Source organism: Camellia sinensis, unplaced genomic scaffold (assembly GCF_055761805.1).
Source record: "Camellia sinensis isolate YWXY unplaced genomic scaffold, ASM5576180v1 Unanchor3, whole genome shotgun sequence".
Classification (NCBI taxonomy): domain Eukaryota; kingdom Viridiplantae; phylum Streptophyta; class Magnoliopsida; order Ericales; family Theaceae; genus Camellia; species Camellia sinensis.
The window spans coordinates 7,175,310-7,200,129 of NW_028129178.1; the positions used below are offsets into that span (position 1 = coordinate 7,175,310).

Here is a 24,820-nt window from a genome sequence, read left to right on the forward strand (position 1 = left end):
AGTTTAAAGGGTAAAGGTTATACCTCTTGAAGCCAAGCACACTTTAGGCACAAATGAGGCACCAAATCAAGCTAAAATCACCTTTTAAAGCTCAAAGAAGGTCCCAAGGAATCTCAGCCCAAAGATAACCAGCTTTGGTCAAGGATGTATAGGCAAAGGAGAGGTGTATCTCCACTTGTATGCACAAAGGTTCAAGAGAGAGAGAAATGTAGAGAGAGAGACTCCCAAAATATTTCACTCCTAAATTGTTCTAACCTTCAAAACAATAGAGAGGGCCCTCTATATATAGAAAAACAAGAGCTCAGGTCGAAATATCTCAAAAGGGATAGCTGGAATAGTTGGAAGATAAATTTGAGCTAGTTTTGTCACATCAAATCCTTCTTCCTGCTTATCCGCCCTTTCTACAATATCTCTATGCTCACTCTTTGTATTACCACCATTGCCAAACATCTGGTCCACCTCTACATTTTCATTTTCCTTGGATAGCAACTGTTGAATCTCTTTACCTCTGTTTTCACTGAAACTAGGAAACAAATAGATTGGGAGTTCTTCACAAACCCTTACTGGGTGTAGACACCCTATTTTTGACCGACCTTAAGATTCAGACGTCATCGATTGAGCGCTCGGTGATTGTGCATGTTGTGCTCGTTTCGAGGTTTCGAAGTTTTTGGATGAGAGCCTCGCCTCCGTACCTCGGGACCCTTTGTACTTTGACTCGGTCCGCGGACCAAGTTTTGTTTTCTCTTCCCAGAGGGAGAGAGAGGTCTTGTAGACCATCTCTCAGTGGTCGTAGGCTACTCTTTGTGGTCGTAGGCCACTGTTCCCATTTGGAGACTATTTTTCGATTTTCGGAGTCGTCGGCCGTGTGCCTCGGCTTGGAACCGCTTAACATTCTCCTTTTGGCACGGTTTTTGGAACACACCTTGTTTCCCCTGTCTAGAGGGACACTGTGGCGGGGAGACCACTTTTGTGGTCGTGCGCCACTTTCGGTGCTCAACAGCCAGTTTTCGAGGCACTCGGCCGTGCGCTTTGCCTCCCAAACTCTCGTTTTGCATCCGTGTTGGTTCATTTTTGGCATGAACCATGTTTTCCTTGTTTGGGGAGTGGTTCAAGGGTGGGAAACCAGCTTTCTCCTTGGAAACCACTTTTCTCCATGCCAGCCGATTTTCTGGTCGGAAAACTGGTTTTCTTAGTCTTTGGACCACATTTTCTGGTTTCCCACCCCACTTTGGGCTTGCTTTCAGTGTGGAGACCACCAATACCCTTGGCCGACCACTTTTTATCTAGGAGACCACTTGCCTTGGTCGACCGACCAGGGAAAGTGGTCGGCCGACCACCTTCTCTGGTCGGCTGGTTTCCTCCTGCTTTGTCAGATTGTGTGGATGCCAGCTGTGCCAGCTGGAAGGCACAGACTGTATCCTCCATACACGTGTATGGAGGATTTGCATCCAAGCTTTTAGCTTCTTGAGGAAGCTTTAGCTTCAAACCTCTATAAGAGAGGCCCTCCCTCTCCTTTGCACAGGTTCTGAAAATTGGCTAAGGCAAAAATATATATCTCTCTATATCTCTACATTTTGGGTTCAAAAGTGTATTTTTTTTGACTTATTGCACTACACCTCATAGCCACACACCTCCACCATTGATTTGAGGTTCTTGGAGGGTATTTTCAGAGGTTGAAGAGTTGGTTTTTGGTCCCAAAACTTGCTGGTTTTGCTGAGCTTCAAGGGTAACTCATTTTCCCTCTTTTTAAGCTCTATCTTGATCATTCTCTTAGCCATACTTTCATGCATATTTAGGCTTTGTTTTCAACTGAAAAAAGCTTCATATTTAAGTGTTTTTCATGTTTTCTTAAGGCTCTTTTGGTGTTGAGGGTCATCTACCCTCTTGCATGCTCTATTTAGCCTTGTTTTGTGCCATGCCATGAGACCTTTGTGTTGATCTTTGCTTGGCCTTTTAGCCATTGAAATCCAGCGGATTTTCAGTGGTTGGCATATGGTTTTGAGGGCCTAAATCAGAGAGGGGAGACCCTCTCTCTTTTGGCCTTATTTGTTTTCATTTTTGGCCTTTCAAAGGAGCACATACTTTCATACTTCCAAGGCTTGGTTCAAGCCCTTTTTGGTGACTTTTGGGACCTTCCTAGACTCTGTCTTTGGCTGGTTTGGTCACCTTGTCTTTGCCTCTTGCATGTGTAGAATAATCCCTTTCATGGCTTATCAAAGTAGCACCTCATTCTTGCATGTATTGGTCATGTCGTAGTGGGTTTTTGGCCATCATTTGGCATGCCATGATTCTATTTTTAGCTGGTTTCATAGCCTCTCATATGCTTCATATGCTTGTACTGTAAATCATGTTTACTAGCTTGAAATACATGATGTTTTGGCCCTCTATTCTAGCATATTTTGGCCTTGATCCAAATTGATTTTGTTTATATTTTAGGCTGCCTTCGCTCTGTTTTGAGGCCTCATGGTCGAATGATGCTTTCCATGCATGCTTGTAGTGTAATAGCCTTGCCTAGCTTTGAGTTTTTGAGGTCCCTTGCATGCTTAACTTGAGGTATTTGCATGTTTTCGCATTATGAGAAATGTTATTTCAGAGCTTATTTCTTGGCCATATTCTCATGTTTGTCACTCTTTCAATGTGCTTGAGAGTTGCATCATTATACCCCATTTGTGAGCCATTGCATGAACTTCATTTTTGTGCCTTTCAAGCCATCATCTTAGTTCACTTTTGCCCCTGTTCTGGCCTGCATAGGGTCTATTTGGAGTTGGTTTGGCCATTTGAGCATTGCCTTGCATGCCTATAGTGTAATACACTTCACTAGCTTCGGTGCTTGAACCATTCAACATGCATTGTGTGAGTTGTTTACATCATTTGGAGTCATTTTGTATGCCATTTCAGAATTGGAACATGTGTCCTTGCACTCCATATTTCATCATTTTCACTCCCGGTCGCCGACATTCTTGACTACCCATGATGGAGTTGTTGGCTTTAGATGCTTGTATGTGCATTCATTTCACATTGAGTCGTGCAATTCGGCTCCTCGGCCATCATGCATCGAAATGCGTAATTGGTGGCCCGAGGGTCGAGAACTACACTCCCTTGAGCTTATGCAATGATGAGGAGAGTGGTCGTGCACACATGTGTTGCAAATACTTTGTCGTGCCTCTCTCTTTCCCTTTGTTGCAGAAAACCAGAAACCAGAAGAGGAAACTGGTCGGCCGACCAGATTTACTGGCAGATCGACCACTTTTTTTGGTTTTCACCACAAAAGGTGGTCGGTAGTTGGTCTCTCATGCCTATAAGCTGGTCGGCAGCCTTCCCACAGATTCCCAAGGTGGAGTTTCATCTCTCTGGAGCTTTGTGCAAGTTTCTGAGATCAATTGCAAACAAAGGCGCGTTGGGGCGTCGCGAGGGATTTCCGAACAAGACAATTCAAGCATGCATGCATCCTTTGTCATTCAAGGCAGAGCTAAGGCAGCCCACATTCATTTAGTTTGTATGCTCATTTAGTTTGTATGCTCATTTAGATTGCTTAGTTAACGTTGTGTAATAATTAACTATAGCTTATTATTCATTTTTATGTGTAATAACTAGTTTAATTAGATTAGCTTGGGTTAGCTAGTCGGTTCTGTATTATTTATTCGGACCCTCCGTCGAGAGGGCAAATTTTGTAATAAGTGTGTGTGTGTGTGCTGCATTTCTTCCAACCCCACGTTTTTCTCCCTTTTATTTACCAGCTTACGATGGTTAGTTTTAGGGCATGTTTCAATTAGCATCCTTATGCTTCCCATGTTTGCATTCATTCATCTGTCTTGCATGCACCGGGCTCGGCACATCATACTAACTGCATTGTATTTCAATTCCGAGTTGAATACATGTTATCTGTAGCATCTCATATGCCATCTTAGAATATCCGAGCCTATCTTAGTTGCATTTTTCATGTGCTGCATTAGCCATCTTAACATGAACTAGGATCATGCATTGATTACTAACTAGTTTCTGTTTTGGCTTGGAGTACTCGGTAAGTGTTTATGCTTTAGCATCCTTGCATGTGTGTGAGTAACTGCCATGATAGCATGCTTGCCATGAGGCTAACTGCTTATGTGATATAATTGCCTGAATGCTTGTGGGTGAAGGTTGGATTACTTGAATTGGGACGATTCATTGAAATCCATGTTTTAGCCTACTTGCAAGTAGCAAACTTCAAGCCATTTCCAAACAAACGAATATGCGATGTTTTGTTCCAAATTAGGTGATCTAGTCTATACTTCTATGCTGTGCGCATCACATAGTAATTCTAGAAAAATAAACCGGAATAAGAGCATATATGTTTTCAAAAACAAGATATCATGTTTAATAGTGGCCGATCTTTGATCGGGCGAGCGGGGGTGCTCATTACATGACCTTCCCCAATCGTACCCAAGTTCCTGAGCCGAGGCAACTTTGGTGATGACAGACACGTGGCCTTAGGCACGAGCCAGGGTTTCCTAAATTTCCCCAAAATAAAATATTTAGGTGGCGACTCTGTATCTGGCAAAGCAGTCCATGTTTGGCACTTCTTTCTAAAAATCAGTTTTTCAAAACGATTTGTCAGATTTGGACTCTTTGGTGATTTATCAATCTCGTACTGCACTTTGCGAGATCAGATTAAGAACCGTGACATTGAGTCCGAACTGTAGTAAGCCCAATGGACAAAACGGGATTTTTCCAGGACGTTCGGGAATGTCTACACTGGGATATGTTTACCTTTGAATTCCAAAAAGATTATTGAATTAATAAACTCCATGTACCTTGTAATTACTCAGACTTTTCCTTGCTGAAAAGTTTGTGGATTGTTTATATCCTCTTTGAATTGAACTACCTCCCCCCAGTGGCTACCAATACGTCTAAAAGTCGTAACACTCCATAGATTGATTAGGATGCCAAAATAGTTTAACCATACACACCTCTCTTGCTCTACATATTGACCATTTCCCCATTCTTCAACTAATTCACACCACTGCTTTCCCTACCTACCTAGCTGTTCTTTCTCTTCCTACATATGTTAGATGAAGTTGAAGGTTAGCAATACTATTATGCTGCCACTATCCCTGGCAACCACATCATTCATCCCTATATTGCATAGTTCTACTTTGAAATCATTGAAAGCTAAAAAGCTACTCAACTTCACTACTAAGCTTTCACAAAGCCAGCCACATCCTTTCTCATAAGCTCTTATCACCACATTCTCGCTCTCACTTGCACCTCTGCTTACTAATGCTTTTGCATATGACATCTTGGCTCTAGTACCCTACCACTGCTGCCTTGGGGGCCACTGGTGTAACGACCTGCCATCGTCCTCTCTAGTCGGCACTCTATGCTGTTGTTGACCCAATGCCTGAGGTTTTTGAAACTTTGCTTTTTTATCCTTCAGTGCCTTGTTATCACACCTCAACCCATCAGCCTTCTGAATCGCCATCGCTGCAGCCACCTTGCAATCATATCTAACAAAACCAAATCTGGATCCTGTTACCCTCTTGCTTCTCCATGGAATGAATGCATCCTTAACAATGCCAAACTTTCTAAAAAGATTGAATAATCCCTTGGAATCCATTGATTCTGGAATGTTGTCCACAAATATAATTACTACCACTGCCATCACGCGATATCCATACCGATGTCCTACTTTCCTCCTTCTGATCACCAGGTTCCATCCTCCATGCTCCATTTCACTCATTCTCCACATTTGTTAGTCACACAAAGAAGCCTAAGTTGAACACTTTGCTAGAGGAGACAAGCGGTTTACCGTTGTCGGTGAGTGTTTCGTTTGGAAATAGGGTGTCGATTGCCATGGAGAGTTTGGTGAAGAGGGAGAGAAGAAGAGTAAAAATGCATCCCTATTTTAAAACTTGAAACCAAATAAAGGATGTTTTGGTAAACTGGATATGCATTATGTGCACAATATCTTCAACTCCCTCTCTCTCATCCTCCAGCCACCAATTCTGGCCTCCCTGCTATCAACTAGATAATCAACCCTTCTTTAAGGCTTTTTTGGGAAGATATTTTTTTTTAGTAAAAAAATCACTGAAAAGGGGGAAATTTGGTGAAAGTCCTTCACATAAGAAGCATCATGCATCAAGTCCACCAAAATTATGGTCAATGGATCAAGTCATTCATTTTAATTTGTATATGACGTGGAGGACACACAAGATATGAGATTCGATTTTTTGGACAATTTTGTCCTTCCAAAGAAACTAACCTTCAGGAACATATGTGGCTAGATTGGCGGAGCCACGTCCCATGTAAATCAAGGACAACCTCTGAATTTTCCATGCTCAACTAGTGTTTCCGAGTTGGTGCCTCAGTGGGACAACCAAGCCATCATTCATGATATTCATACCGCTCGCTCTAGATGCCACATATCATTCCTTTAGGTTCCCAAAGGAGCAAATTGGGTGGAAAATCCTCGGAACCTCAAGGGCTTGCTCCACTGGATTAGGTGGCAAATCCTCCCCTGTGCTCTTGTCTATTTTATTGTCTGATGCTTTGTAAGCCTTTTTGCATTAAAAAAAAAAAAACTAGTGATTGCAATATAGTCTACAGGAAGTACTTCTAAGTAGTTCAACTATTACTTTAATGTTGAGATTCTCTTTTTGTATTTCTTTGGATTTTCATAATGTTAGCTAACTAGTTACTCAAGTTCATCCAAAAACTTGAAAGTGTATATATATAGTTTTTGTATATATATTGTTTATAACAGTGAAATCATTTCAATATTAATCCATTAGTATTACTTTGGTCAGCTAATTCAATATTTTCATAGAAATTATTTGCTTACATGAATGTTTAGGTTACATGTTATGTGAATCGAATAAATTTTACTCTCAACAGAATAAATTTTCATAGTATATAGACATTCTTTTTATATTATTTATTATCTAACACTACAAGGAATAAAGGTTTTTGCAACGTTTTTTTAACTGCGTTTTCGTAAACGTCATCTTTATTAATATTTAACGACGTTTTAAAAACGTCACATATTTATTTAATTAAAACGACACCGTTTTATGATCAAAGGCGTTTAAAAGCGCCTCCAAATGCTGTACATCACACACGCCTATTTTGAATCTGAGAATAAAGCTTTGTAAACCCTCAGGTCTTCAGACATACATTGAATCCTCTGAACCCCTTATCCTCACGTCGCGCCTCTCTCTCAATCCTCTCTAAACATTGAATCTCACATTCAAATCTCACAGATTCACTGATTTCGAAGCTCTACCTCCACCACCATCTGCACTGGCGAGGTAGCGAGATTCATCGATTCACCGATTTCATAGATTCACCGATTCAAATCTCAACGATTCACCGATTTCAGATCAATCTGCACCGCCACCGCAATTTCGATTCAGATCGGTCTGCACTGCCACCCCAATTTCGATTCTCTCTCTAGATCTCTCTCGTAGAGATTCATCTTTGATTTCATCTCAGAGCGATTTTGATTTCTCTCTCTCTCTCTCTCTCTCTCTCTCTCTCTCTCAATTTCAAAGCTCCACCGCCACCACCATCTATGCAAGCTTCCATGGCTTAGCACCTCATCTTCTTATCTCTTCCACTTTGTATATACATATACATATATGTATATTTATCGATTCTCTCATGTACATACATGTATCTGTATAGACACCGATCGATAATGGAGCAGAGCTTCTTCGATTTGATATATTTTCTACACTGCCCAGGCCTCACCGAGACATTCCTCAACATTTTACTCTCCTCAGTCCCGATTTGGCTCACTGTCATGATCGGCCTTTGTTATCGGTTGGTCCTGGCGCCCTAGGTGGACCGATTTTTAACCGCACATCATGTTCGGTTTCTTCTATATAGGTGTGTGTGTGTACATTAGTACTAACATTCTATAAATTTAGTGAGCAATCATTTTAGTTGTTGAGGTTTTTAATGTAATCTTTGGGTTAATAAAGTATTTTTCATTGATTATAGGTCGGCTTCCTAACACAAAGAGGTTGAATTTGGAAGCTGTAGGTGTTGAGCGTGACGAGATGGGAGCCGTAAAGGTTAATAACATTTTCTTCGTCTTTTATTGCATTTGTTATTCTTTGATGTGATGATGTGTATATGGCATTGGCAGTGTTTAAAAAATTATGAACAAGAGTGAGATTGTATTTATGAGGGTTTTTTTTTTTTTTTGGTTAGTTTTTCAGTGCTACGTGTATCAGAGATGGTTGAGTTTATTTTGGGGGTTTTTCACAGCATTTGCTCACTACTACTTCTCCCTTGTTTGGATAACAATGTTTTCACCTCAATCTATTATTTTGTGGTCTATTTGATGTTGGTGATTCAAAATTATTTTGCTTGTGAAAAAAATGTTTGTACCATGAGAAGTTAACTTCTTTGAGGTTCCCTACCCCTTTCATCTTGTATTTCAGGTGGATGAGTTCTCTCGCACAAACGTTCCTAGCATATGGGCTGTTGGTGATGTCACAAATAGATTGAATCTTACTCCCGTGGCCTTAATGGAAGGCACCTGCTTTTCAGTGTGTGCTCAATCTGTACCCTGATTAGTTATCATCATTAAATTCTCATTTTTTTTTCCGTTATTAATTCATCATTCAATTCTTTGCTTTGCCTGCAGAAAACTGTTTTTGGTGGGCAGGCTACCAAACCTGACTACAGCAATGTACCTTGTGCTGTATTCTGGTAAAGTTTCTTCTGTTCTAGCAAATGCTTCATTTTTCTTCCCTCATATAATTCACCTGAGAGTATCCATCAGTATAATGGAAGTGCTAAAATTGTTCTTGGTGCAGTTTTAAAGTTTTTATTCGTATTCAGAGCTTGATAGAAATAAGTTGTTCCAGTAGTTTCATTTTTCTAATGAACCAATTATGTTTTATTGAAATTTGTTTGTGATATATGATTAGCTTGTGTTTTTTTGTTGTTTTACAGCATACCACCTCTTTGTGTTGTTGGATTAAGTGAAGAAGAGGCTATTGAGCAAGCAAAGGGTGATATTTCGATTTTACGTCAACGTTCAATCCTATGAAGAACACTGTCTCAGGGCATGTGATTGGACATCCAATTTAGTAGATAACTTTATAAGCTTAGAGGGAAACAACTTACCTTCTTAGTGTAGGAATTTGTTGTAATGTCATGGCTTGCAAGGCAAGGGATTTAGAATTTCTTCTTTCGATGATTCCTAATGGTTCAGTACTTTGAAGTCATTGGATTTTTTTTCTGGAAAACATGATTATCTGTGGAATTCCATTTGACGCAATTATGTATACAGACGGCAAGAGAAAACGGTTATGAAGCTTGTTGTTGATTCTGAGATAGATAAAGTTATTGGAGCATCCATGTGTGGGCCAGATGCACCTGAGATTATGCAGGTATCATTGTTTCTATATCGGGTTTCATAAAGTTCTTAACCTTCAGCTACGTATAGGATTGAATTCTTCATTCACTTGGAACTGGATAATTCATATTTTGTTGCGATCCTGAATGGATCATTGCATTGGAACCGCGCTACCCTCATGTTTTTTAATCTGGCATCTGAATTTATGTTTGCTGAGCTGTGGGAGATTCTTGTAAGAATGTTTTGCGGGGATCGTTTACTGTTAACTCTATGTGGAGTGTTGCTTCATTAACCTTCTGATTGTTTCAATTGTCTCTAGATCTAATCGTGTGATACATAAGTGATAACGTGTGGTACAAAAGTGATAACGGCCACAGGAAATGGGAACAGGGGATCTGGCCTTGTTATCGGTTAGTCGCTAACATTAGTCATTGGTTACGTTGGTAACTGATATAGTGGTCCACTTAACGTGTTGCAATGCTGGCGCTAGATGAGTCATAGAGTTAGCTAATTTTACTTTCTATTGGTTAATATATTTTGGGAAAATTTTGTTTTTTGCAGTCGGAGTTATGTGTGTCTTTTTGAGTTCTTGGCCATTATTAAGGAACCATCACTCCTATGTCATTACCACATTCAGGCCAGTTCTATGCAGTATGCAAACTTTAAAAATTGAACCCTCTATACATAATGAATTGTTACCAAATTGGGAATTGTGTTTTGTATATTATTTTATGTGATGGTACGATTAAATGGGGTTACAACATTTATTAGCTTCGTTGGACTTGCAGTAGCTATAGTTGTTCTGTTTGTCCTTTTGATAAGGTAATTGCAATCTTAGTTGTTGAGTTCTCTCCTTAATTCTCTATTTCTCTCTAAAAAACAAAGTTTGGACCGGTAAAACTTATAAATTGGAGTATCTGCAGATACTTTACTGGACATACCAAAAACACAGATGGAACTCCTCAATTCAAGGCTAGTCATACTAAGTTTGGTGCTGCCATAGATGGAGTTATTAAGATTTTCACTGTTGCAGTATGTGCCGTTTTACAGACATAATTTGTGATTAGTATATATTCATATATAGTTATTTTGAGTATTTTACTAATACCTGAAGGAATTTTAGGTCACTATTGTGGTTGTTGCAGTGCCTGAAGGGCTTCCCTTAACCGTTACCTTAACGTAAGTTTGACCTTCTTTCAGTCATTTTGTTATCATTCTAATTTTATTAACTCATTTCAATTGATCAAAAATATTGTCAAGTATCTAGAGTTGGTTGAGCAAAATTGGTGTTAGGTAGAGCTTATCTTTTCTTGCCACTCTCTTTTTGAAGTTTATTGGAGGACATGTCGTTGATTCCTAGTTTTTCCATGTTTTCTTCTAAGTTACTTTAGTCCTTGTAGCATCATCAAGTTTGACAGTATCATTGCTTACTGGGGCCATCATTAGTTTTGCTACATATTTCCTGCTCATTCCAGTCTCTTTTTTACTATCTAGTTCAAAGATTATGCTTCTTTAATTTCTTAAAGTAGCCTTGCCTACTCAATGAGGAAAATGATGTCAGACAAGGCCTTGGTATGTGCGATTTATCTTTTCTTTGAGTTGCTTCATATGATATTGATATTCATACATACACACATAAAAGTACATGATTAAATGTTTCACAAATATTGAACTTCAGGTCAGGAGGCTTTCTACCTGTGACACCATGGGCTCTGCTACTACCATTTGCAGTGACAAAACTGGGACCTTAACGTTAAATCAGATGGGTTAAATGCTGTTACTTTGGAAACATCTAGTGCTCAATATTCCAATTCCATTGACCCATTCATAGTTTGATTTTCTGGTCATTGAGTTCTTTAATTTTTGAATGCACTTGAAGAAAGATCTTTGCCTCTTTAATCTTCTACTTCATCAGTGTATTACTTTGATTCTTTAACATGACAAAAGTAGGAAAGGTCCTAGGAGGATTATAATCTAATCAGATATTCCTATGCCTCACTGGTTTAAGTGGAAGCCAATGTTAAGTGAATATTTAAACATTTTGTTTTGTTTTGTTTTATGTATTTACTTGTATATTATTTGATTTTTTTTGATAAAATCAAATAGCATTGAGGACTTAGTGTGAGAAGTATATATATATATATATATATCTTTTACACTGTTAGTTAGTTTTTGACTACTTCAATGGAATAAAAAAAAATGCCATTATATCATAACTAGGATATTTTTAAATTTAAAATTGATTTCATGAACATAAATGACAAATAAAAAAATGAGATTAGGCAAAAGACATGTTCATCACCATTCCCAATCTTCTTTTTAATGAGAGAAACAGCAATAGTCCTGAGCTTGAAAATTTTCCTCATAGTCCAAGACATATCACTTGGACAACTCATGTACCAAGAACAATGGCTTTTAATCACATATGTATGAATCCATTTAACGCAAAGGATATCAGCTTTCATACTTAAAGCCCAAATATTTTTTAGGATAGCTGCTGTGTTCCAATCAATAAGACATTTAAACCCCAAACCACCTCCCCTTTTAGGAGCAAATATATGCTGCGAACTAATCTTAGCATGGCCTTTTTAGCTCCGAACCAGTCCATAAGAAATTCCTCATGATAGGAAGAATAAAAATTGAGGACCAATAGACTTGTTCTAGTAGATGAGCCTATGCAAGTTATTGATGCAAATGGCAATCTAGTTTATTATCTTTACATTTCGTCATGAACACAATTTTTTGTATGGTTTTGCAACTGGTTCTTGAAATAATACTTCTACCATTAGGTTCCTCACTTGTATTGTATTGGTGATGCAAATGGGAAAATGATGTCTACTTACATGCAAATAAAAATCTCTAACCTTACATGCATGTGTAATTTAAATACATTCAAATGACAAGCTAGTTAAGATTATATTTTGCAATAGTACTATTTGGAGTTGACTACTCATTTGATTTATTTCACTAGTTTTCTGTGTCTTGGCCAAGTGTGAAGATGTTCTTGCCTAAATTTGTAATTGTTAACAAAGATTAAACATGCAAAAAAGAGAGGAGAAGAGCTCTATTAATGCATTCTGTCATTGTATTCCACATGTTGTTTACCATGCAGTATGTCACTCGTTATTCACGAAAATCCTTACGAGTCCTCAGTAGTGTAGGCGAGCCTATAAATCCTAGTGCATGGAGGTTAGGAGCTCTACTTTTGTTGCTGGATTACATTTTTTGAACACAAGAAGTATGACACGTTTTCTTTTTCATCTTAACAGGTGGTTTTTCAATATAGTTGGAGATTCAAGATGCCCCATATCTGACACTTGGTGGCAAACAGAGACAGGTGGCTTTATGGTAGGTTTTTCCCTCCCTTCTTCTCGGTATATCTGCTGGCTCTTGAAACAATTTCTTTTCTACATATTACTATGTTCTAGAGTCGATAAAATATATATGGGGAACTACTGAACTCAATCACTTGCTGCAATGAAATTATAATCTGGGAATTGACTCAATGATCAGATCATAGATTTTAAGTTCAAAACCCTTGTTCAGTCCTAATTTGACCGGAATAGATCTACTAATTCTTTGGTTCCAAGTAGTAGGACGTATCTTGAACTAAAAATGCACCCTAAAAGCTAAAAAAAAAAAAAGGTTTTTATTTCTCATCTGGGCTGACAACTTTGATTTATTTCTTTTTAATCAAAGTATAGGAATTTAGTTGGATTTGCATCTTTTATTGAATTGGGCTTGTACACTTGTTTAAATGGGTATTTCAAGCTTCAATGATCTTGTATTCTCTTTCCTTCTTTTTTTTTATGGGTTTTGTAGCCTCTTGCCTGGATTCGAGTTCATGAATACTCTCTCTTGTGTGAAATTGATCATACGTTGAAGAAATTGTTGGCAATTTTTGCAATTTTTTTAGAAAGAATGATGTTTGCCGAATTTGATGAGTGTGAGTTAGATCAGAAGTCTTGCCTAATTTGATGAGTGGGAGTTAGATCAAATGGCCTCTAAATTTGTTTATGCTATGAGAGCATTATTTATTTAATTTTACATGATCCTCATATGTATCTGTATTGTCTTTGGGTATGCCATTTTCTTTATATGTATTTATTTAGTACTTCTTGGTATGTGATAAAATCTTCTTGTTAGTACTTCTTCAAGTTTTAAGTACTGTTTATAAGTATTGGGTACAAATTCTTCAATTTGTGTTTATTTTGGTAAATCTGATTGCAGTTTATGTTCTGACGTAGGCATGTAGACCAGTGAAGATTATAACTTTAATGCTAAGACATGATTTTTGGATATATGTTAGTTTGTGGTTAATGTTAAGACATGATTTTTGGATATATGTTAGTTTGTGGTTAATGATGTTAAAAACATGATTTCTGGATTTTGGATATGTTAATTTTGTGGGTAATGGTGATTGGATATTAATTGAATGAGAAAGTGAATTAATGTTTTATTACAATTATTTGAATGGGAGCTATTATTTTATATTAGTGCTATTATAGGTATTTTTTTAGTTTAATCAAACAAAATAAGCACAATTTCAAAAAAAAAAAAGGGATATGACGGCATTTCTACAAAGGCATCTTAAACCCTACTTACTAACCGTTGTTTTTTAAAAAAAAGATATGATGGCGTTTTTCCAAAACGTCACTAAATATCGTTAGTGACGTCAGCGTGCATTTGGTAGGACATTTGGCGGCGCTGCCTATACTAATATCACTACGTTTTTAAAACGCCATAAAGCTATAGCGACGGCCGCATCCTCGGCGTTTGGTGCTAAGCGTCGCAAAAGGAATTGGCGGCGTTTTTGGCACTTAGAGCGGCGTTTTTTAAACACCACTAAAAGTCTGCTTTCCAGCAGTGTAATCAATAGAATTAAAGTTTTAGAAACTATTTTATATGCTTGATAGACAAATGGAATGTCCAAAATTAATTTCATGATTTTTTAGCAAGTTGATTTTTCTTCTTCTTAGTTTTGAGTATTTTTATTTGATTTTAATGTTTATAATCATGAGAACTTTGATATGCACAATCGAAAGTGGTGTTATTCTTGTGGTAGTTACTAATGGTGATGGTTGTAGCGGCATTATATTAAAAGTTAGTAAAATTCTTTTTCTATTTGAATATTCAAATTTTACTGTAGAAATTTTTATTTTTATGTAATCAATGAAATTGAATTTTGGTAAACTATTTTATATCCATGTTAAACATATATTTAGGAATATTCACAATGAATTTAATAATTTTTGGATCAAGTTATTTACTATATTAATATTGGTGATGAAAGCTACTTTTATTTTTATGTAATCAATGAAACTGAATTTTTAAAAACTATCTTATATCTAAGTTAGACATGTATTTAGGAATGTCAAGAATTAATTTAATATTTTTTAGAGCAAGCTGTTTACTATGTTAATATATTGTGGGTAGAAAAATTTTATTGTATTTTTTTTTTCTCTAGAATTTCATGACCAACATGTATATATCTTGTTTGGTAGATCTCAATAAGAAAATTGAAAAAATGCTAATTTTATTTAAAATGGGTGCCTATATAAAAAGTTATGATATTTTAAAATTCAAAAATTAAAATTAACTACTATAGGTATTTGGGTAATACTATACTTGTCTCTCCCTTGTCGTCATTGTTGAGGGAGGAGTGAGATTTCCTTTTAACCTGCTTTTGAGAGTGTGTTTGAATTCCTGGACCCTTACCCCTATTGAAACTTCTGCTAACATCTATCGAACCATCAATGGCATTTTTTAGTTAAATAGGACCCAAGGCCTCCAACTGGAACAGATGGAAATCCATTTCGTCTACGTCTTAACCGCCTATGATACCAAGGCTAAGGCAAAAGACCTCAAATATTATCTAAGGCCTAGGAGGATGTCCAAAAAGCTTGTCACTACCCTTCTGGAAACAAATAAGGACTTAGAAGAAAATATTGTTACTGTTTCTGGGAATTTGGAATTTGATGATGATTCCTTAAAAGTTTGGCCAATCCTGAGGAAGTTTAGGCGAGCAAGTTCTGCTATACTTTTCTGTTGCTGTGTTCCTTTTTGTTTTACTCTGTGTTGCTCATCTTGATCTTCCTCTTATCTTTAGGTCCCAACATAAATGCAGTCAAGAATTTGCAAGAGTACCAAGTGTGAGTTAAAGATCTAAAAAAGGTCTGGGCCTTTCATGGGTACGAATCATCTCTACCCTTCTTGCCTAATGAAAGGAAAACTTTTGAAGTGTGTTCCGATCAGCAAGGGAGTTCTACCGGCGTTGCTTCGAGTGGGCAAAGATCTACACCTATTATTGACCTTACCATAGAAATGCCAGAAGTTGAAGTGGAAGACCTTGCGGCTGCTTTACTAGCATGTCATTCTAGTCCATCACCACCAAAAAAGAAGAAGATTACAAAAAATGGTTGAGATTGTTGCCCTAAAGAAGGAGAAAGAAGTTAGTGTTTCCCCTACAATTGGTCCCACCATTACTGCTGAGGACGTAGGTTCCCTAGAATCTATCAAGTCCAAGAAACCTACCTCCATCTCTGAGCTCTCATAGCTTGAAGCTGCTACTCCAAAATGCCAAACAGTTGAAGGGTCAACAAAAATCGCTCCCTCCAATGTGCCTGACGAACGGTTCAAGCATTAGATGTTCCTACCCAATAGCGCTACTTATGATTCAACCAATGATAGCTTCATGGTGACCCCAAAGTTAGACTTCCAAATCAGCAGAGGCTTCCTCCTTCCTAGAGACGTGGCTCTCTTCAAGAAGATGGATAGTGGAGTGCTCCACCATGTTGGAATTTCCAATGCTATCAAGGTAAGCATATCTTCCAATTTTTTGAAAATATTATTCTTTAATCTCTTTAACCTATAACCTAATGTCTTTCTTTCAGGCCATTCAAGTCTGCCATGAGAGCATTGCTAGGATTAAGAATGCAAGGATCGATGCTTACCTCCAGACCAAGAAAGTGGTTGCGGCCATATGCTCATGCGGTGAACTGGATCAGAAGCTTAGCCATACCATTAAGGTGGCCAAGAAGCTTTAGGCAAATAAGAATGCTGCTAATTATCTAGTCCAAACTCTCCAAGGTGAGCTTGCTAAAGCGCAAGAGAGTGTAGCTTCTACTCTTGCTACTAATGATGAGGTGATGAAAAAGGGGGTGGAGAAACTGAATAAGCATGCCTTGGATACCAAAAATAAGTTCTTGCAGCAGATTTATAAGCTTCAGGATGATCTATTCATTAATGGGTGGAGGGCAGCTCTTGAAAAAGTTAGGATCACTTCTAACTCCTCTATGTACTCTAAACCCATCCTACCTTGGCCCAAGTACGCACTTGTCACCAAATAGATGGTAGAAGAGGAGGTTGAAGAAGAAGACGAAGATCCTTCTGAAGATGAGCTAGCTGCAGAAGCTGATTTTGAAAAAGTAGTTTCTTCAGAGCAAGTTGTTCACTTTGAGATTCTTACTCCTGAGCCTTAGAAGAAAGCTTCTTCCTATGTTCCTCATCCACGTCCAGTCGTTGAAAATCCTGCTCCTTGTGCTTCTGTTCAAGATGAGGTCATAAAGGCTGTGTCTTCTGGTGCTTCTGAGGCTGTTGTTGCTTGGAATCCTACATCTATAATGAAGCCAAAGATTTGAAAAAACCTTGGAAAATATGAAGATTTTTCTTTTGTTGCACTTTTTGCTTCTTTCTCTAATTTCTTTGCTTTTTTTGTTGCTTGTTTTGTTAGTTGGGCACAGATTGTTTTGTAAACCCCAGCCTTTGAAAATGGTACAATCTTTTTATAAAGAACAATTTGCTTTTGGAATTTTTTCTAAGTATTTGCTACTTTTTTGAAAATGTTCTAGAGCATAAATAAGTATATAGCACTCTTTTTGTCCCTTGGCATGGTTTTTTTTTTTTTATATTTACTTTTTAATTATTTTTAAAATTATTTTTAGAATAAAAGACTTTTCTGGCCTTAAAGATGTTAAATTGCTTAAGAACAGAAACCGAACTAAAATCCTAAGCAGGATTATCTCACTGTTTTGAACTTCTACGGAATTGGAAAATTTCGCTTAAGTATAAAATCATTACTACAATTGAGAGCAGGATTTGTCCACTTTTCATATCCATGAGAATTTTAAGAAATTGCCAAACTGCAATCTTGAAAAATGATTGTCCATTTTTTCAAACTTTTAAAAAACTTGAATAAATTTGCTGAAGTATAAAAAATGTTACTACAATTGAAAGTAGGATTTGTCTTCTTTTTCGATCCTCTAGAATTTGAAGAATTGCTTAACGATAGAAACCAAACCACAATCTTGAATAGGATTATCCACTTTTTTGAACACTTAAGAAATTTGAATAAATATGCTTAAAGTACAAAAAATGATACTAAAATCCAAAGCAGGATTTGTCTACTTTTATGATCCTTGAGAATTTGAAGAATTGCTTAAGGATACAAACCAAACTACAATCATCAGGATTGTCCACTTTTTTAACTCTTAAGAAATTTGAATAAATTTTCTTAAGTACAAAAACATTTCTACAATCTAGAGAAGAATTTGTCTGCTTTTCTATCCTTGAGAATCCTTGAGAATTTGCTAAAAAAATTTCTAAGGATAGAAGCCAGGCTACAGTCCTAGGTAGGATTGTCTACTATTCTTGTACTTAAGCAATTTCTGTACATTGGACTTAAATAAAGAATGAAATAGGATTGAGAACTTCTAAACAAGAAGCTTCCATTGATGTTGACAATCTGAAATTGCATATTTACAAGCTATTCTAAAATAAACACTTAACGAAAGTAAGTCCTAAGGTTTACAACATTACAAGGGCATGGTACAGCCCTACCCACCATGTCTTCTAAATGGTAAGCACCATTTCCTCCTAGCGAAATAACCTTGTATGGACCCTCCCAATTTAGGCCTAACTTTCCGTCAATTAGTTTTTTCTGACTACCTAAAACTCTTCTTAGGACTAGATTTCTAGTTTGGAACTCCCTTGGATGTACCTTTTTGTTATATCCCTTTGCAAGTTCCTTTTGATAATTTGCTAATCTGACTAATACTACTGCTCTCTTTTCCTCCACTAGATCCAGATTGCAGGCTAAGGTCAGCTCATTTTGTAGTTTTGTGTAGATTTTGATCGCATTATGGGCAACCCTACTTCCAATGGGATCATAGCTTCAGTTCCAAATGCCAATGCATAAGGCGTTTCACCTATTGCTTGTCTGAGGGTTGTACGATATGTTGAGAGTACGTTGGGCAACTCATCAACCCACTTTCTTTTGAGTCTTTCTAATCGCTTCTTTATTCCCTCCAGCACAGTCTTGTTAGAGGCTTCTACTTGACCATTGCTTTAGAGGTGGCAGGGTGTTGAAAAAAAGTTCTTTATTCTCAATCAAAAGCAATAGTTCTTGAAAAAGGCACAATCTAGTTGCGTGCCATTATCAGAGATGAATGCACGCGGAATACCAAACCTGGTTATGATGCTGCGCCATGCGAAGTTCTTGATATCTCTGTACTTGACAGTGATCAATGGTTCAACCTTGACCCATTTGGTGAAGTAATATGTTGCTACCAACGGAAACTTTGCCTCCTCTACCTTTTGGAAGTGGACCTATTAAGTCCATGCCACATTGAGCAAAAGGCCAAGAAAAGCACTAACACTTGTCACCCTTCTTCACGTAAACTTGACCATCCTTGTGCATAAATGGCCACCAATAGCCTTGAGTTATGGCACGTTCTGTTAAGGACTGCCTCTCAATGTTCATCCCACAGATTCCTTCGTATAGCTCATAACAGATGTTTTCCACCTGGACTAGATGGACATAGAACAAATATGGACCAATGAAAGATTTCTTGTACATGACTCATTTTTCTGAAATCTAGAACCTGGGTGCTCTCATTTTGATCTTGTTGGCTTCTTTTCTGTCTTTTGGGAGTACTCCTTTTATAATGAATTTGATGAGAGGATCCATCTAGCTTGGACCATAATTAGTATACAAAACCAGCTGGATATCCTGTTCTGCTTCTAGCATGATACTAGATTGGGGCAAGAACTCAATGGCAATTGTTTTGGCCTCCACTTTCTCCACTATTGTGGCTAAAATGGCTAGAGCATCAGCATGAGTGTTCTGCTCACTACATATCTGGATAATTTTGAACTTTTCAAAAGACTTGATTAAGTTCTGTACTTTATCCAAGTAGGCCTGCATCCTTTCATCTCTGGCAGTGTATTCGCCATTGAGTTGGTTGACCACTAATTGGGAATCACAATGCACCATCGGATCTTAGACGTTAAGGAGTTCAGAAACTCTCAGTCTTGCAAGAAGAGCCTCATATTCTACTTCATTATTTGAAACTTTGAACCCAAGACAAATTGCATGCTCATGAAGGAAGCCCTCTAGGAGAGCAGAGCCACTCATGTTCCTGCTTTATTTAGATTTGATGAACCATCCATGAAAAGTTTCCAGCTGTTTGGATCTCCCACATACAGCTTCTACGGTGGCCTGTTCTTTTAAGCCGAGTGAACCTTATGTGCAAGTTTTGTCATGCAGGGCTGTGTTATTAACACCAATTCTAGTTCTTACGCTTGGGGTTGTTCTATTTGGACACCTTATTGCCCCTAGTTTTGTAGTTGATGGCTTATCAGCCACAAAACTTATTTGTGGTTGCTCAGTTAAGAATTCTATTACGAAGTTAGCTAAAACTTGGGCTTTGATGGCAGTTCTAGGCTGGAAGGTGACTTCAAATTCTCCCAATTCTAGTGCCCATTTAGCGATGCGCTAGAAAAGTCTAGAAAAGGCTTCGCAGAGGGTGCTGAGCAAGCACTGTGATAGGATGGCCTTGAAAATAGTACATAAGCTTCATTACAACCATCATCAGGGCCAAAGTTAATTTTTCTAGGGGCAAGTACCTAGTTTCTACATTGTTGAAAGTCTTGTTGGCATAATAAACAAGCACTTGTGTCCTTTCTACGTCCTTGACTAGTACTGAACTTACTGCGTGTTCTGATACTGCTAAGTACAAGTACAACCTTTCACCAAATTATGGAGTTAAAAGTAGAGGGGGTAAAATGAGGTATTGTTTCAATTCCTCTAGTGCATGATCACACTGTTTATTCCAGTTCACACCTCACTTTTTGAAAGAAGGGCTTGCATTTGTTTGAGGAGCAATTAATAAAGCGGTTAAGTGTTACTACCATCCTAGTCAACTTATGGACTTCTTTGAGCGTGCGAGGTGGCTGTTAGTTAAGGATGGCCTTCAACCGCTGAGGGTCTGCTTCGATCCCCTTTCTTGTGACGAGGTAGCTGTAGGACACTTTTCGGGGTTACCGAGCATGCCCATCAGTTTAGATTCCTAATTTTCTAATCTCCTCTCATAAGTGCAATATGAAACATAAATGCACAATAAAATCCAGCAATTGGTATAGAAAATCCATTTTATAGAAAAATCTTTGCTAGAAATGGACTACATCACTAGATTTTAGAGTCGCAACCTAATCTTTTGGAAAAATTAAGAAACCCATTACTCGTGCCAAATGCCACTGTCCTTCATAACTAAAGTGTCTTGGTTCGAGAACTTAGGTATGAGGAGGGGAGATCATAAATTGAGCACCCCCACTCACCCGATCAATAGATCGACCTCTATTAAGTCATGATATGAGTTTTATGTTCGATATATGCTCATGTTCCCATTTTAATAATGTTAACATTACTATCTAAGGTAAATAAGTATAGATTGTGTCACTTGTTCTAGTTTTGCTTTGATTTCATGCATTTTGGAAAACTATTTTGCACAACTCACAAAATAACAAGGAGTTCAGAAACATAAGAATTAACCACATTCCAACACTAGCAACACAACCTCCATTCACTGACATTCATACAGATATTCCACTTAAGCATATAGTCAGATAGTATAATACCAGATATAGCAAGTAATATACATGCGGGATGCTAAACCTAAAAATGCTCACCTAGTACTCCTCCGTGGTAAGAGAAAAGAATGTGTTAGAAGTATATGCATGATCTTATATACAAATAGTTAATGTAATACATACACCAAATGCACCTAGGGGGTCCGGCTACTAACACATGATATGCGTATCATCTCAAGGCATAAGATAATGCATATAATCATTTTAGAAATGATAAATCCCATAAATGCAAATGAGCTGAACCCAAGTACATAAAAAATTAATGCAATTCATGAATATGATAAATAAAACATGATGTTGCGTATACAGAAAGCATACAAACAAAAGAGATAGAAAGACGTGGGGTTGGAAGTTATTACAACAATTGAATGAATAGAAGGCATGGGGTTGGAAGTTATTACAACAACTGAATGAATAAAAGGCATGGGGTTAGGAGTTATTATAACAAATGAACTGATTCAGTCAAATTAAGTTGAATCTAAAAAATCATAATAAAATAAAAAACAAACTATAAACAGTAGCCACAAATGCCTAGGAGAGCACTTATCATAAATTGCCCCGTTCTGCTCTACTCTGTTTGGGGACAAAATTTACTAGGTTGTATATAAAATCATCTAGCCGATGGGAAAAATTTTTGCCCATGTATAACCTCCGAGACAAACTATGTTTTGCACAATAAAACCACAGTAGAAGCAAAACACATCTTCTAAAAGGTGCTCATCCTTTCTACGGTATCCTCTTGCAGACAACATTCAAGGATGACTTAGATAGGCCTCAACCCTTTATTTAACAACACAAGGGACTATATATAATAGATATTTACAATAGTTAATTAAATGAAATGAATTAGGGTAGAAAGAAATTCAAGCTCAAGAAGTACATGGAAACCTACATTCATTTCTTTGTGAATAAAGACAAGTTAATACCCAAATTCATACTATTAGTTGGACAGAGTAGATTTTCACTATTTCTTAGTGGAAGCTTTGCCTTTAAAGTAAGATATTCGTCAAAGGCTATTAAAGACCTCTCCTATTCATGGAACAAGGATGTTTCCATCATTTTCCATGTTCACAAAAAAATTGAGAAGCGAGTTTTCAACATCTTTGACCCAAATCTCTTACTTTACTTCCGAGAAAAAAATAACCCAAATATAAGCCAACAACCTTCTCAGTATCAAATCACAAGGAGCATCCAAATAGCTCCATACAACAACCACATCCACTCATCAAAATTGATTGTGGATTGAAGCACATAAGCCAACATGCTTGAATGTTTCGATAGAAAATGAAAAAGTGCAAAAATATGAAAAAGAACTACTCTACTTAATCACACTTGTGGGTGGGTGGATACTTTCTAACTCCCTCCACATCCACAAGGTTCCAATCAATGCGTTTATATGCAACAACAATGAATTATACCTCTAGAAAGAAAGAAAAGAGTACAAAATTGTAGAAAATGAAAGAAATAATCAACTCAATGGATGGGTGGCTTTTTTCGACTTCCCTTTACATCCATCAAGACTTATCACATGATTACAACAAGCTAAGAGAGAGAGAGAGAGAGAGAGAGAGAGTAAGTGAGTGAGTGAGTGAGAAAAGTTCAAAAGCTTCACCTCTTAAAAGAGGGTGAGCTTCCTGGTTGTCAAACTCCTTCTTGACACCTTCAAGGTCCTTATATATGGCTTAGAGTTCTTAGAATCTTTAGCAAAAAGCTTGGAGTTAAGCTTCAATGGAGTTCAAGTAGTTAGTGTATGAGAAATGGAGGTTGGAGAAGAGGTAGGGTGAGGAGCTCTCAAAAACAAGTCTCTTGTCCTTTGAAAATTTTGTAATCCTTGAGAAAAAAAGTCTGGTCATGTATTTATAGACTTTAGGGGTCAAAATATCTAAGATATTTGTGAAAAATTTACAGAAAATGTTGAAATTCCTGAAAATACTCTCTACTTGGACATTTCAGCCGGCCGTACCATTATTCATCTGACCGACTACATTTTTCATCTAGCTATGAGTTGTTGCATAGCCTGATGAAAAATATACCATTAGATCAATAGAGTAAAACTAGCATGATTTGAAAGAAGAAACAAGTATTTCAAAGGATTTCACTATTTCTATTCATTCCCACTATATCCTTCACTCGATCTACTGAAAAAGACATTTGGATTTTGAAAAGGCGAGCCTCGGGATATTATAGAAATGTTTGAAACTATGTAACCAAACGTATTTTGAAAAAGGGTTTTAATTTGATTTAAAATGTTTTGACCAAAATACGTGTATGGTTAGAATTAAAGCCTGAGTTCGGGCTCCTTGCTGAAGAATTCATAAAATTAGCACATCTCAATTTTCATCATCAGGTGTTTAGGAAAGAGCGCCTAAGTCTTAGGGCTTGTCAAAATAGGGTCTATAGTAGCCTAGAAATTTTCCCGACCTAACACGGAAGGCACACTTAGAAGCTTTAATTTTAATTTGTAAGCCTGAAGGATGTTGAATGTGGTTTCCAGGTCCCTCAAATGTGTTGATTCTAGTTTGCTTTTGACAACCATATTATCTATGTAGATCTCAATTGTTTTTCCTAGTTAGTCAACAAACATGGTCATGACTAGTCACTGATTAGTGGATCCAGCGTTTTTAATCCCAAAGAACATCACCCTATAGCAGTACAGACCTCTAGGAGTTATAATAGCAATTTTTTTCCTGGTCTGATTCATTCATTGCTATCTGGTGATAGTTTCTATATGCATCTAAACATCTCATCCTAGCGTGCCTAGATATTGCATCCACTAACTAGTTTATTCTTGGTAAAGGAAAGCAATCTTTTGGGTAGGCTCTATTTGGGTTCGTGAAGTCAATGAAAACTCTCCACTTTTCGTTCTTTTCCTTAACAACAACAATATTTGAAATCCAAGTGGGAAAGTATATTTTTTAATTGCCTTAGTATCTATAGGCTTTCAACTTCCTCAACTACTACCTCAACATGGTCTACATGTAACTGCCTACTCCTTTGTATGACTGTCTATGCACAAGATCAACGTTGAGTTAGTGGCTGATAATACTGGGGTTTACCCCTTTCAATTCATATGGTGTCAAAGCAAAGACCTCAATATTATCCAACAAAAATTTCAGGAGTTCTTTTTCTTGCTCAGATAAGGAAGATCGGAGTAGAAAGTTTTGGACTTTGTAAAGTTCCTCTACCATGCGGTCCTTTGCTTCCTTGTCTACATCCTCCAAAACTTCCAAGCCTGGAACTTCAACTAAGCAAGCCAGCTTTTGAGCTACCTTAACTTCGTTTTTCCCTAGTGCTAACATCAAGCAGCGTCGTGCAACCACTTGGTCACCTCTGATAGTTTCGATCCCTCTCTTTTCGTTTGGGAATTTGAGGGCTAGATCAAACATTGAAGGCACACATCTGAGGTGGTGCAGCCATGGTCTGCCCATGATGGCATTATATGGTGAGGGTATATTAACTACTAGGAAGAAGGCTTCAAAACAGATAGATCCTACTCTCTCTGGATGCGGGACCTTACCCACCATTTAGACTCAATTCAAATTGAAG

The 24,820-nt window shown here is 37.5% G+C and overlaps 1 protein-coding gene and 1 pseudogene across 2 annotated transcripts; both read left to right on the forward strand.

Annotated features, from left to right (window-relative positions):
• The first annotated feature begins 7,796 nt into the window (after positions 1 to 7,796).
• Positions 7,797 to 9,451, forward strand: LOC145816162 (glutathione reductase, chloroplastic-like; annotated as a pseudogene). Its single transcript, XR_014358600.1, has 5 exons — positions 7,797 to 8,051; positions 8,424 to 8,531; positions 8,630 to 8,694; positions 8,941 to 9,053; positions 9,281 to 9,451. The product of XR_014358600.1 is annotated as a glutathione reductase, chloroplastic-like (transcript).
• Positions 9,452 to 10,082: 631 nt separating this feature from the next.
• On the forward strand, positions 10,083 to 11,288 carry LOC145816071 (calcium-transporting ATPase 10, plasma membrane-type-like). Its single transcript, XM_082912312.1, has 5 exons — positions 10,083 to 10,168; positions 10,270 to 10,378; positions 10,470 to 10,525; positions 10,876 to 10,918; positions 11,025 to 11,288. Exons 1-5 carry the CDS (start codon positions 10,083 to 10,085, stop codon positions 11,115 to 11,117), a joined length of 387 nt encoding a protein of 128 aa, XP_082768438.1. The 3' UTR covers positions 11,118 to 11,288.
• Positions 11,289 to 24,820: the final 13,532 nt, after the last annotated feature.